The sequence below is a fragment of the Pseudopipra pipra genome, chromosome 7 (assembly GCF_036250125.1).
Source record: "Pseudopipra pipra isolate bDixPip1 chromosome 7, bDixPip1.hap1, whole genome shotgun sequence".
Classification (NCBI taxonomy): domain Eukaryota; kingdom Metazoa; phylum Chordata; class Aves; order Passeriformes; family Pipridae; genus Pseudopipra; species Pseudopipra pipra.
Genome location: NC_087555.1, coordinates 34,319,249 through 34,333,356, shown reverse-complemented (window position 1 = coordinate 34,333,356; position 14,108 = coordinate 34,319,249). Strand labels below are relative to the sequence as shown.

The 14,108-nt window shown below is 38.2% G+C and overlaps 1 protein-coding gene across 4 annotated transcripts in view; it reads right to left on the bottom strand.

Moving 5' to 3' along the window:
* The window catches only part of SPOPL (speckle type BTB/POZ protein like), a 73,592-nt gene that overhangs the window by 29,762 nt on the left and 29,722 nt on the right, over positions 1 to 14,108 (bottom strand). For 2 of the 4 annotated variants that reach the window (XR_010432032.1, XM_064661615.1), the window contains exon 11: positions 9,188 to 13,439. The exons of the other annotated variants lie outside the window; for them this stretch is intronic. Coding sequence is in view for 1 of the 2 variants with exons in the window: in XM_064661615.1 (XP_064517685.1) it covers positions 13,295 to 13,439 (145 nt within the window). In the remaining variant the exon portion in view is untranslated. Of the gene's footprint in view, positions 1 to 9,187; positions 13,440 to 14,108 lie in introns of those variants that run through there. 4 annotated transcript variants of the gene reach the window in all.

The following is a 14,108-nucleotide window of genomic DNA, read 5'->3' as shown; positions in this document are numbered from 1 at the left end:
AACACACATACACTCTCCAACTGCATTATTAATGAAAGTGTTTTTAATTAAATGGCTCTCAGCATAATATTCAGTCATTAATTTCACATGCTCAGGGTGTGGAGAGATTCTATTCTGATGGTCTGGGGAAACTCTGTACTTTAGATGAGGGATACTTGCGAAGTGATAGTTTTAGAGAGAAGTTGAAATCATTATGAGCACTGAATTACCCTCTCAGCAGCTGGTGCCGCAGTTCTGCTCTACTGGGTATTATCTGTTCTTCAGCTCAAGTGCTCCTTTTGCTCTGACACGCTTCACCACTGGTAATCTGAAAATGCCTCTCACTGGATTCACATATATTCCAGGGTGGATAATAGCAGAGGTATCTTTTAGGAACAATTTACACTTAGACAATGGCACTAAGGCTGCACCCTCTACAATAAAAAGCTCTGCACCCTCCTCCCCAATTATGGTCACACACCTGCCTCCACTCTTAACCTTTCAGTGCTGTTAGAAGTGACAAAGAGCATTCACTGCTCTTGGGACTGGGAGGATTTTTTGCCCATGCACTACATGGAGGCACAGCACACACTGGAACATTACACAGCCACTGCTGGGAGCATACTTAATGCTGCAAAGGTTGCCAATTAAGGGCAAGAAGCAAAAGAAAAGTACCAAAAAATTTTTTCCCTCCAAACTAGCATGAAGTTACCACTGCCTCATACAGAGGTGGCAGGCAGGCCTCTTCTCCAGTCCAGCTTGGGAAGGAAGGCCCATCCAAGCAGTCCTGTACAAGCTTTTCCCTTCCACAAAGTCTGCAGAAAGGATTAATTTTCACCTCAGTTTATGCTTTTTATTTACTGATGAAAAAGACATTCCTATTAAAAAAAAAACCACGTTCTAGGACAGCATTTTCCAGGAATACTTTGGAAGTCTTGGAATTAATTCTTTTGTTTTTCTAGCAGAGTCTAAAAGGGCCTTGAGAGGAACAAGACTGCACAGAATAGTACCTGTTTGACTTCTGAATTTTGTGGTAAGTTTGTCCATCCTCCCCAAAGGCAACTGCATATAAAACTGTATTTGTATTTGTTCCTGGGACTTGTCATCTAATTAGTCTCCAGTCTAAATAGTCCTGGACTTTTGTTTTTGAGTAACAAAGTCCTTGCCAAAAAAAGTCCTCTAACTTCACCGGTTTAAAAGCCTTTTTCTCAGTGCTAATGCATGTGAGGAAGGGAGCAGCTCTTGCCCATCCCATTCTCCTGAAAGCAAAACATCCTGGATTACATCTCCCTTACCAGACCCCTCTGCTTCAGCTCAATCTCCCGCTGTCAGGCTCACCCCTTGGACTCCTCTCTCTGCTATGCTGCCCTACAGCTCTGTCCTCTCTGAGCTCAAGGCTGGCCCTTCCAACTCCTTCAAAAGAAAAAGGGGTGAACACAAAGAACTTTATTAAATAAAGACCTACTCCATCAAAAAGATACTATACTTGGACCTCCAGTGCATTTACAGTGAATTTTTGAGAAGAGAAATAACTAATATTTTTATACGACAAGACTAATAATAATACACACCCACGTTCCCAGCACTTCATGTCTACATAGAACATTGCACCATAATGAAGATAATTGAGAGTATGACTTCCATCAATATTTAATTAGCATTTGGTGCTAACTCATTATTTCAGTACAATTAATTTGACATCTTGCTGTACAGCCTGCACAGATTTCCTTCTAGAGGACTGTTTTATTGGTGGGACATAAGTAACATAAGACATGTGCACCTTCCCCGGGGCTTCTAGGACACTATGAAATATGGAGAATATGACTGACATTTTAATCTACTGCAAAAGGATACAAAAGGATATTAAAGCTCAAAATATGCAAGTGTATTTTCCTGATGTATTTTTGTAATAAGGGAAGTATTCTACCAAACTAAAATTTTCAGAAAACAAACTGTACCATCATCACAACAGCCTTTGCCTTTTCCTCCCTGAATCGTCTTAGTTTGTGTACCCAGGAACAATTCAGTAATCCAAAATTTCCCACATATTAAAGGGCTCCATTGGATCCCGAGTGTGCTGCAAGTGGGGATTTTCTGAGCCACCTTGAGTCAATACGGAGTAGTTTCCAGAAGCAGAAAGCAGTTAACACCAAATCCAGCATTTTCCAAAGACAAAGGACTACCTTCATAGTAAATACACAACAGTACTTTAAAAACTGTGGTGACACATTCAGAATTGTCATTTATTGGAATTTTCACCAGTTTTAGGCACCCCAAAAGTTGGCCCCATCCCAAACTTTGAGATTGCTCAAATCATTACTTTCCTACACTTGAGGCATTTGAATGAACTGTTCAACAACGCTTTAGTGAGAGTTACACATTATGTACAGGTATTAACAGCTGTAAGTGGGAAGTTTTAGGAGCTGCTTTAAGAGCTGCTTTCCTTCTCTTGGCACATACTCACATTTTTATTAAACAAAGTCTTCTCAGTCTGATTGAATTTTGGAATTTTCTTCACCTCTCGATTTTCAAACGTACTACTTGAAATTTTTAAGGAAAAATGGTTCTTTAAAAATTATTTTCAAGTGAAGGTGAATCTAATGAACAGGTTCTACAACTTCGTTAATTTTGAAAACTAAAAGGACAATAATATTCATGCCTAGTATGGTAATTAGCAATATATTTAGGAAGAAATTCTTTACTGTGAGGTTGGTGAATTCCTGGCACAGGCTGCTGAGAGTTGTGGCTGCCCCATCCCTAGAAGTGTTCAAGGCCAGGTTGGACAGGGCTTGGAGTAATCTGGTCTAGTGGAAGATGTTCCTGTCCATGGCCAGGGGGGTGCAATGAGATGACCTTTGAAGTGCCTTCCAACCCAAGCCAGCCTATGATATTTAAAGAACAACAAGTGATTGCTCTTTAATATTGAAAAGTGTTTCTCAGCTGGCTTGGTAAATACCATTTTTGAAATGCAGGCTCTTCCATGTGTTCTTGTTCAAATCCCTTTACTGGGATGCAGAAGGATAAACATCATGTCAACACACAGTTCTGGGCAAGGAGCAAAGAAAGATCATGTTTTCTCTGAATTCTTCCTGCATAACTTCCCAAGGGTAGTTCCAGTAGCTCTGCCATACACCTACTCAGGAACAGGCTCCTGAGCATGGCACGCACTGCAGAGCCAGAATCTATTTCTTACTGTCATTTCTCTTCACCTACTTCCAGCAGCTGTTACCTGGGAGAGGGGGAGAAAAATTCTGCAAGGTGCAAATGGGAAAGAAGAATACTTCGCCTGCCACATGAAAGGGGCACTGAGTCCTTTCAGCTCAAACTCACTGGAAATAAAAGTGCTCATGACCCTCTGCTTATCAGTTATTTGATGAATCCTCTGTTTTGAATATTTGACAAAGACAAAAAAGGAAAAAAAAAATCACAACTATCAAACTGCAATTGCCCTGTTCCTCTTTTGGCTGCTCCACTGCTCATTCCTCCTTCCCTGCTGGAGAGCACTGCTGTAGGTAACACAACTGCCCTCCTTCATTTCACCCCCAACTTCACTATTTAAGCCAAACTTGCTGAAGCAACAGCTTTTGACCACCCCATACAGGGATATCAGCTGTTTAGCAGGTGAGCAGTGGTGCCTCAGCTCCACCCAGCCAGCCACACCCTTTGCCTTCCTCCCAGGCAGTTCCTCTGGGGGAACTGGCATTTCCTTTACAGATGCTTAAACCCTGTGTATCTGCAGGCATAGAAGCCAGTTCTGACAAAGTTTAGCCTTATAAGAAGGAAGTAAAGATCACAAAACTACGCCAGCAGCATTGATGGTTCTGTGATAAGAATCTCTACATACAGGTAAATAAAGTTTGTTTTTATTAAAGATGCTGTCCTTGTGGCACTGAACTTTGCTGAGCCAGCCCTGGGCTTTGTGTTCATCTTTAAAGCACAAAAAACCCCCATTTATGCCAGGAGAAGCTTCTTTCCATCTTTGTAATTCATGCTAAAACACTAACGAGGATTATTGTTAAGGATGGTCTGAGTGCAATACCACCTTCCTCTACATGTTTTTATCCAGGGAATCAGGAACAAATGTTTAGTTTGCTCTCAGCAAACAAGTAACGAGGGAAGATTATGGACTTGCTGACAGCACTGACTCAAAGTAAATACAGCGATTGTTCATAGTATGACTACCACCAAGAGTGTAGATGTGATTATTTATTTACACAAAATGTGCCCAAATTCTAGATGCTCTTGGACTTATACTACATGGGGATTTTTTAATAGTCAGCTGTTGAGGATACTCCAAAATCGTCCTTTAACATCCCTTTTCTTAACATTGAGTCACAAAATACCTACACTTTTTACCTCTACGTTTTTAACTGCCCAGAATATCACCTTATTGGAAAACTGCAGCCTCCTAAGTGTGCACCTTTGTTACCATCTCAGCACCTCTTGGACACCCATACTATTTTTTGGGAGGATAATTCTTCCAGAAAGGCAGTTTCTATATTCTGCTTAAGTAGTTTGATTAAAATTTGTACAGAATATTCAGAGGTGGATATAACCAGGGCATGCTGCCCCAGCAAACACTCATATTTAACTAAATGAGTGGCAAGAAAACTAGAATGAAGTATTTATTGATTAAAAAAGTAGTTGAAACTGCAAGCACTCCATGTCTTTGATAAAGTGTGTCTAAAGAAGCCTTTGTAGAGCTACCTGAAGAAATGTTATTTCAGACATACAGAGCCTGCCACTCTTGCAGACTTCCAACCATGAGTTATCCTAACAAGCATCTGAAATACATGTCCTGTGGGCAGGAGAGCTGCAGAGTCACAGCTGCCCCAGAACAGCCCCAAAGGCATTTTTCTGCATTAGTAGCTTTACAGCATCTCCCTCACACAAAATCTGTTTCAGCTAATTGTCCTGTCAAATATGAAGTTCCATTTCTTCAAGTTGAATCTTTATGTCCTGCCAATGAAACAAAGTTTTACCCTACTGTGCCCTTTTTCTGCTACTGAAAAAATACTTTCGTTTGATCTCAGTTCTTTCCTCTGGAGGAGCATTTGTATCATAAGGCAAAAGACTAATTAAGCAGAAGCCAAAATTGCTGGGGTTTTTTTGTTTGTTTGTTTTTTTCTAAGAGTCAACCATTAGATACCTGCAGAGCAGCATGGAAAGCTTGAGTTCCTATGCAGACAAAAAACCAACGGCTTTCAAAACTTCATGCTGCTCTACTGATTTCAAACACAAAATTCAGATCACGGATAAATCCATACATGTGTGCATGTCAGGAGTAGAACAAAACTGAATGACAACATAAAGGAGGCATACAGAAACTCTAAAAATAAAATAAAATAAACAAACCAAAACCAACTGCTGAAGAACAGATGCCCTCTATTGCAGATGTAGATGTTTTCAGATGCAGACTCAAGGATGAGTTAAGCTCCTGACAATAACTTTGCATCCCTACATTCCCTACCTATCCATCTTTACAGGGAAGATTGGAGACCTCGGTTATGCCCAAATTATTTATGTGGAAAGAGTATATTAAAGTCCCTAATGCATCCATCATATTCTCCCTGTTCAATTGGAAGTAAAAAACCGAAAATCTGGAAAACCCCAACACCCCAAAGAAATAACAGACAAACGTGCCTCACCCACATACACAAATCTGTATTTTTTAGTAACACTGGAGATTGAATATGCAAATTAAAAGAATGTATTAATTATCATTAATCATTCTTTCACAAAGACTAGAACTAATTGGAGAAATAATTTGAGAAAATTGAAGTACATGACAGAAAGCATTAAGATTCATTAAGTTTCAATTCTCTGGTCTGTCAGCTTGTCAAAAGTAGATGCATGCTATTCTAGCATTACTGGTAAAATACTGCACATTTTCCTAATTTAGTACACAATTTAACCCCTTTTACAGTTTGTTCTGAGATTAGCTACATCTGTCACCATACATTTTTGTTAAAAGGCACTGTCACAAGGAAATTCACATCTCCATTTCTTTAAATCAGGACAATTGAACTTGATGACATTTAATTGCTAGGTATTTTGTATTTATTTATATTATTTGAGTGGTGCCAGCACACATTCCAAAAAAACACCACAGCAGATAAACAACAAGGCATTTCAAGAATCCAAAAAGACACCCACACTTCTCCATACCTGTGTCTCCAAATCACCTTGACCAAAAAAGCCAATAAATACACAAAAAAAAAATATTTCATGTTCCTCTCTTGACTGCCCTGCAATAACCCTCCCCAGGGAAGTTGTGTTGGTACAGACTCTTTTGATCCAGCGTAGTAAACCCCAGTCCTGCTGTAAGGGAGAAATGAAGGCTTGGTAGCGTAAGAACTCCCTCATGTGTGTGTCTGACAGGAACAGCCCATCTGCGAGATGTGACAGGGAGAAGATGCACAATCTAACAGACTTTTTTTTTCTCCATTCAAAAACATATGGTGTGGGCTTCACAGAGAACACAACACCACAGCTCTTCATCTGGGGATGGCACAACTACCTGAGCAAGATTCAGTCTTTGCTGACCACAGAAGGTAAACATTTCAGTTGAACACTTCAGTAGCGAGGAGGTGGTTTGTTTTAAAATTTCAAGACTCGATAAACACAGCTGGGTTAGAGAATTGTGTACATAATACATGAAATTAATTTCAAAGCTTACAGAAAGTCACCAACTTGAAAATGGAATATTTAAAATAGTTTACGTGGCAATTCCTGTTAAAATAGGTCAGCCTGCAGTTAAAGCTTCTATGCTTTAAGATGTCACACTATTAGAATCTTTTTTGCATATGCTTCAAAATTTACCTTTTGTAACTGAAATGGCTCAGTCAACTATGCAGTGAGAAACGTGGGAAGTCAAAAACTGTAACTGCTTAAAATGCAGCACCAGCCGCCTCCATCCTGATCAGCAGCTCGGAGTCTGACATGGTGCAATTTATTTTCTACATGACTATCACTGCCAACGCATGAAACATGCATAAGTTTGGCAAAGCAGAGATTTCCACTCATTATATACAAACCCTTGATTGAAATACAGTACCTGCACAAAAATATTGTTACGCTCCAAACCCTGCCTAAAGAATGCAAGACAAAAATGTCGGTGTCAGGCAACGTTTTCAAAGAAGTCCATTCTGCTCCCTGCTTGACAGGATGATAATCACCACTAGCTCTAAGGCTCCTTCAAAATACTTTAACTGAGAACTCAAAACACTCTTGGTTGTTTCTCTATAAGAAGGCCAAGGCCAAGCAAAGTCTGCAAAGTTATTTTTCCCTCCTGAGTCTTGAGTCACAAGCTCATTTCTGTTATTTATACTTGACTCATGAGAAACCCAATTTTGCACTTGAGCATCAACTTTACATACTGTTTAAAATATAACTTATTTGACACCCTCTGGAATGCCATTCCAAAGCACTCAGGAATTCTCACAGCTGAGAATATCTCACAGTTGATATTTTTTGCAGTGTTTGTAATGGAAAAAGCAAGTTCTTTGCATCATACATCAGAAATGCTTCATTCCACTCCTGTACTTGTATTTTTTCCAGCTTTCTCTGAGAGTACAAAGAAGGAATCTTCAAAATTGACAATAAAACCCATGTTCCTCTAGTGGAAAATTACCAAGAAGTTTGTAGAAAGACAAACTGTTCAAAACTACTCCAATTTTCAATGGCAATTAACAGCAATTCCTGTTACCACACTATCACAACATTAAGTGCAAAGTTATTTGTGTATAATGGAAGCAGTTTGTTAATCTAATTTACTTAATAAACATGGCAAGTTAAAGTTGTAATGGAACAGGTAATACTCTGACTTAAATAGTAACAGAAGTTATCTTAAAACATAGAAAACCATTAATGCTGTGAGGTTTGGAGAAGTGGCACAAAGACACTTTAATCAACATTTCTCACCTGTGACTGCTCAGGCTGCACTCTGAAATAACTTCTCTTCTCATGGCAGTAACAGAGACTGGTTAAGCTGGCACTACTCTGTAGGACATCAAACTGTCCCTTCAGTGTATGGCAGGATGGGCAATTCTGTATGGCAAGAGATGGTTTTTAATCTAACAGCATATATTACCAACTTGTTATTTGAGTTTTCCCTTTTTAACGAAAGAGGACATACACTGGACTGGACTGACACTGTAAAACAGTCACAACAGAAGCATTCATCTCAAAGGAGAAAAGCTTTAAGTGCCTAGTTTCCTCACAAAACACTATTAGAATTCATTTTACAAAGAAAATAGGTGCTTTTTTTTAATCAATGCTCATTGAATCCATTTTGCTGAATAACAAAGAAAACTTTTGTACGATGACAAGATAAACACCTTGGAAGAAAAATTACTTCAGAAAGACTAAGGATAAAAATACAGCCTTCTAAAAAAAGAAATAATGAAGTTTAATATTTTTTTACCTAAAAGATGAAGCTCATTTCAAAAAGTTGGACTTGCACAAATAATTCATATCACCACTCACAGTGGTAACAGTCCTGTTTCCCTTGCAGGTTACTGGAGTTGCCTGTGAAGGTGTGAGTTATGCCATTGTTAAACCTTGAGAATTTTACATGTACCTACACACAAACACTTTTAATGAAATAACTTACCTTGACATCCATTGTTTTCTGGAGTTCAGTGCATCCAAAGTCAAATACACAGAAGGCAACTCTCAATATCAACAGTCCTACATATGAGTGCAAAATATTTACAACCATATTAAACCCCATGAACTCCTCATAGAGATTACTCTTACAAACCACTTTTTCTGTAACAAATGCAAACAGCATTCCTGTTGGATGTGGTCATTATAAGCCTATACTCTTTGACAGGACAAAAGATGACAGTTTTTGATGGCAGGTGGAGAAAGAAATCTTCATTACCACAGCACCAACCCTTCTTCCCACCAAGCATCAGTCCTGACAGAGTCTGTGTAAAGGCAATCACTTCTCAGGTAGGCAAGTTAAGCTGTTCAGAGCTCTAAGATATTTGAAAGCGTCAAAATGGAAAAATAACTAAGTTAGTGGAGATCAAAGTAAGGCTGCAAGATGATCCTCCCCAGAAGAGGTTTCCAAAAGCACAGCAGTATATTTTTCACTAGACTCACAGTGCTGGTAAAATACCTTTCTCAAAGCAAAGGTAGCCACTGGGAACAGATACAGGGGGAAAAAAAAAGGCAAACAAATACAAGCCAGACCGACACATTCTGTATAAGTAACAACTTTATTGTAACTTGATGTGCTGAAACGCAAAAATATTTTCAGCAACAAGGTACAAAAAGTATTTCACCATTAACATCAGCTGATAAAAAAAGGCTGGATGGTTTGATACAACTGTTTACATATCTGAATTCTCTTAATCATTTCCACCCCAAAACAGGTCTAAGTCATTTCACTGGTTTAATTTCTAAAATAGGACTCATTGATCTTAAGCCTTCAAAAACCAGGTTACAAATACAGTGAAGTTCCTTGCAAAACACTTGAAATAGTGAATTCCCTTTACAAACATAGTCCATTTACTGTAAGCAGAAGCCAAGTTATGAGACTAAGTGTCTTGCTAGCTAAGGAGCTAAGCTCTGCACTAAATACACTATTAACACGAGACAAAGAGGACAGGTAACATTCCACTTGTCAATTAAAAAAAAAACCAAAATCAATTAAGCTTAGGAATTTTAACCAGCTGTAAAATTCAACAAAATTTAACATTTCAGGTAGCAACACCTCACATTTTCAATTCACTGTCTTCCATGAAACACAGTTTCAAATACTGCACATCATTTTATACTCCCAAGGGAGAAAACTGCTGTGAGGATTTAAAAGGAACATAATCTCCATACAGGTCTTCTACTGATCTTCTGTGCAAAGGTGAATTTTATATTAAATACTCAATGTTTAGAAAAACATCAGAACTAGAGTAACTCTGTGTCCATGATTATCACATTTTGACATACACTTATCTTGTAACAGCAAATATTATCACAATTTCACAAAATGATACCATTACTCAACTTGTATCTGTAATACTTATTCCACTTGTTTGTGTAGTTTCTACCTCGGTGAAACTGAATTTAGGAAGAAGAATCGACATGCAACTTTTCCATCTCAATTGAGTATCAAACAGCATTCTCCTTCATCTTTAAAAATACCTTTCACAAAGACCTTGTATCCTGTTAAACCTTCCCTTCACTGCAACAGTTTCCTAAAAAGGCACAATGTGTTCATACTTCTGCATGCAGTAAATGGACTAGGAAATAAGGATTATTTATTGAAGCAACTTCCACCCAAAGCATCTCCTTAGGAGAGGCTCAAATGGAAAAAAAAAAAAATATATATATATATATATATAATACATAATAGCATTTTAACAGCAAATTGAGTCCTTATTTTTAGAAAGTCATTCTTGACAAAAAAAACACCGCACAGTCATACACACACGCGCACGCACACACAGGACACATGCAGGGTTCTCCCCAGAAAAGTATGGAAGCGGTGGTTCACATCTATCTGAGAGGGTAGTGTTGGCAAGCCAAAACATGGCACCTTCATACGTCATAGTCCTAATCTGGATAGAAAACTAAGGAAAAAAAAAAAAAAAGAACAAAACACAAAACTCAGGTTTCAGCCTGAAAAAAATCTGTCCGTTGATTTAGATAGCTTTTTTTCGATCTGCTGCACTTTGAACTGACAACTGAGGCTTTGAAGGGCAAGTTCTTGAGGTGTGGGGAATGAAACGAAGCTACTGAATCTGAAGAAGAAGGTTGTAATTACCAGCTGTCCCATTTCAGTGAGAACACTGCATGTAGGTAATTAAAAGAGCTGAATAATTAGTGCATTCACTTAAGAATACAGCAATTGTTTTACCTTTTTCTTAAGAGCTGACAAAACTTGAAAATATACATAATAAATAAAATCAAATCTTAACAGATCAATCATCATAGGGCTTTTTCCTGTTAGTGTAACATCTGGTTTACACTGCCTGACTGGAGAAGGGGACACTCTACGATGTAGATGATATCACAGCACAGTGTCTGACATTTTTTGGTACCAAGTGTGCTATTAAGCTTCTTAAAATAAAAAATTCACAGAAATCCTTAAGCTTTCCATCTGATTACTCTATGTTGTTACTTCAGAACAGGCTGACCTGGGCAATCATTACACCATTAACTATTCAAGTCACTTTGCACGTGAGAGCTGCGAGTTTTACAGTGATCAGCAGAAGGATCTGTAGTCCCAACGCATTACACAGTGCAGCAAAAAAATCATGGTTTTGGAATAATTGCCTTTACTCTCTTATTGTGGAGAATGCCTACGAGACCTTATTTCAGATAAATACCTAAAAACTGGTAAAAGGATAAATCTCTACAAATATATAACTTGATGACTTCTGTACTAATTAGGTTTCTGATTTTACACTTTATCCATCATAAAGATTTAGTCAGAAGTCAAGAAGAAAATGCACGTTCAGAGGTTTTAGTCTTCAAAATTGGACTGGATATTTTTTCCTATTTACCTTTGCTAGTGCCTTACAAGAAGTCAAAGTATAAAACTATATATTCTTTCCTCCAAAAATTTTGTTCAGAGCAATTCAGATGAATCTGAATGAAATGAGGATGGAGATAGATTTCAAGACAGTAAACAATTCAAAATTCTTCCTCTTTCCTCCCTGCATAACTTCTTTTAATAGGTCAACTCAAACCCTTATGCAAATAAGTTTATAAATTAAGTGAGATCTCCTCTCATTCCCCACTGCTAAACCCAAGTCTTCCCAAATAAAAAGAAATACAGCATATTATGACTATTACAGTAAACTCAATGCAATAACTCAGGGAACATTTAGAGTGTGCACTACTGCAGACTTTTCCTCCCAATTGTAAACAAAGCTATCAAACACTGAGGATGTTGATATTAAAGCTAAGGTTCATATAATAAAGAACTGGCCCGTGACAAGCAGTTTACAAATGTTTCATCCTTTTCACATTATGCAGAATTTCAATACCATCCACAATGCTAGTACAATAACTGAAATGCAAGACTGAGCAAGTCTCTGCTTGCAAATACCATCTGACATTTCAGGGAAATACTCCTCGATGTGTACACAGCCTCCTCAGGTGTTAATGGAAGCTGTGCACATAAGTCAAGATGGGAAAAATCCCTTCAAAGTTTTTACCATTCACATGCCTTTTTCAAATAAGCGAAAATATTCTGTTACTTAAATATGAAAGCTTGCAATAGCCACCTTCAATTGAGTCTTAAAAAGACATGCCTTTCTTTTCTAACAAAACTAAATCCCATGTGGCTGTGGGCATCTTAAAATGTATCTAAAAAGTTAAGCCACAATTACCTGTACCTCATTAATTCATCAAAAGCAAAATATATATGTACCACACAACATATAAAAGTTACACATTAAAAGTGCATATTCAGAATCCATTTGGCCCATTTCCTCAATTTACATTTGGTCATTCTATGCATCCTTTACTTTTCTATGTTAACCATACACGTGGGATATAATTTTTCCATATACAACATTATTCCTTTTCACACTGAACTCTTTACCTCTCGTTCAGTTCTGCATTAAATGTAAACTAATGATGGACCGTAAAGAAACACAAGCAAGAGGTTTATTCTGTGTTTCTTTTCACCGCTTGGACAGCTTTGACACACACACAGTAAGCATTACAAACTGTAATGAAAATACATTTTTGGGCCAAACCATTGCATATTTGCCCCCACAATGAAAAATAAATTACGTTCAAAGCAGTATATTGCCATAAATAGCCTGTAGGCATTCGCTGAAGGTAAACAGGCTCTCCCTATATTTAGCACTTGTCTAGGGTACATGATGTGCCTCTGGTTCAAGTGCTTTTAATGAGAGGCCAGTCAAAACCTTCCAGTTAGCACAGGACCAAACTATAATCTTTTTTTTTTTTTCTTCTGAAAATAATGGAAGATCCCTTTCAAAAATTAATCTTCAGTTTTCAACTTTACTGCATTATGGAGCTAGTGCAATCCTGCAGAGCCTAGTCAAAAAGACAAGGCACATTAAAAATAATAATAAAAAAATCAAGATACATTAGACTATATGGACTAGAGAGTCATTGAAGATAATTTAAGGCCTTTCAGTGAATTAATCAGTCTAATTTAAAGCTGAGGATTAAACCATAAATTATCCATCTGAAAAGCAAACAATAGGCTTTTTCAGCTTCTGTTCTGTGGACAAGGATAACAAAAACTCTTGTTATGCTTTGTGAAAACACCTCTGGACATGGAGGAGTAGAGTCAATCCAATTTCTCTAAAGTTCATGGAAGATTTCATGACTGTTTTAGCCGTTTGCGTGGAATGCCAAACTGTGGACACTGTGCAGACGCCAGTGCGCGAAAGGCCTCTGCTACTAAGTGAGGGTGGGAGTGGATCATGGACTTCCAGCCTGCTGTTTCCATTATGTCTGTTGCTTGGCTGAAAACAGAAGCATTAAGAACAGTCACACAATTTTACAAACCAAATGCACAGCGGAGAAGAGCAGGCAAGGCAGGGCTAGTGCAGAAGAGCCACTGTAAAATGACAGACGATGAAAGCCAGTACGGATGCCGATGGACAGATGCAGCGAATTGCAATATGGGTTTATCATCATAATCAGATGTAGGACTATTCAGCACCAGCAAGACCTCAGCTACAGAACTACATCCATTACTGCGCACTGTTTTAGGATAACCACCTTGAAATTGCTCAGGAAAAACACTAAAATAAAGAGGAAAACTAGAGGAAAATGAGTTCCAGAGCAGAGACAAAAAGCAAGGCGAGACATGATAATCTCATTACATAAAAGGGCATGCTCAATTTGGGGAGAGAGAAGGATGACAAAATGAATCAGCTGAAACTGCAGCAAAAATGATGTAGTTCATCTACTATAAAGAGCCATGAAGACAGATTAGCTGGCTGGCTACAAAACCCTTCCCTGGGAGTCTGCAGTCTCAGTACCAGTGGAGCATACTTGAGAACATTCACCCTTTTTTTCAGTACAGATGATGGACTACGTTCAAAATGGCTTTCAATGGCCACTGTTGATTTTTAACTAACATAGAAACAACAACAGATTTCAGCAAGTATTACACTGACATCCTGGAG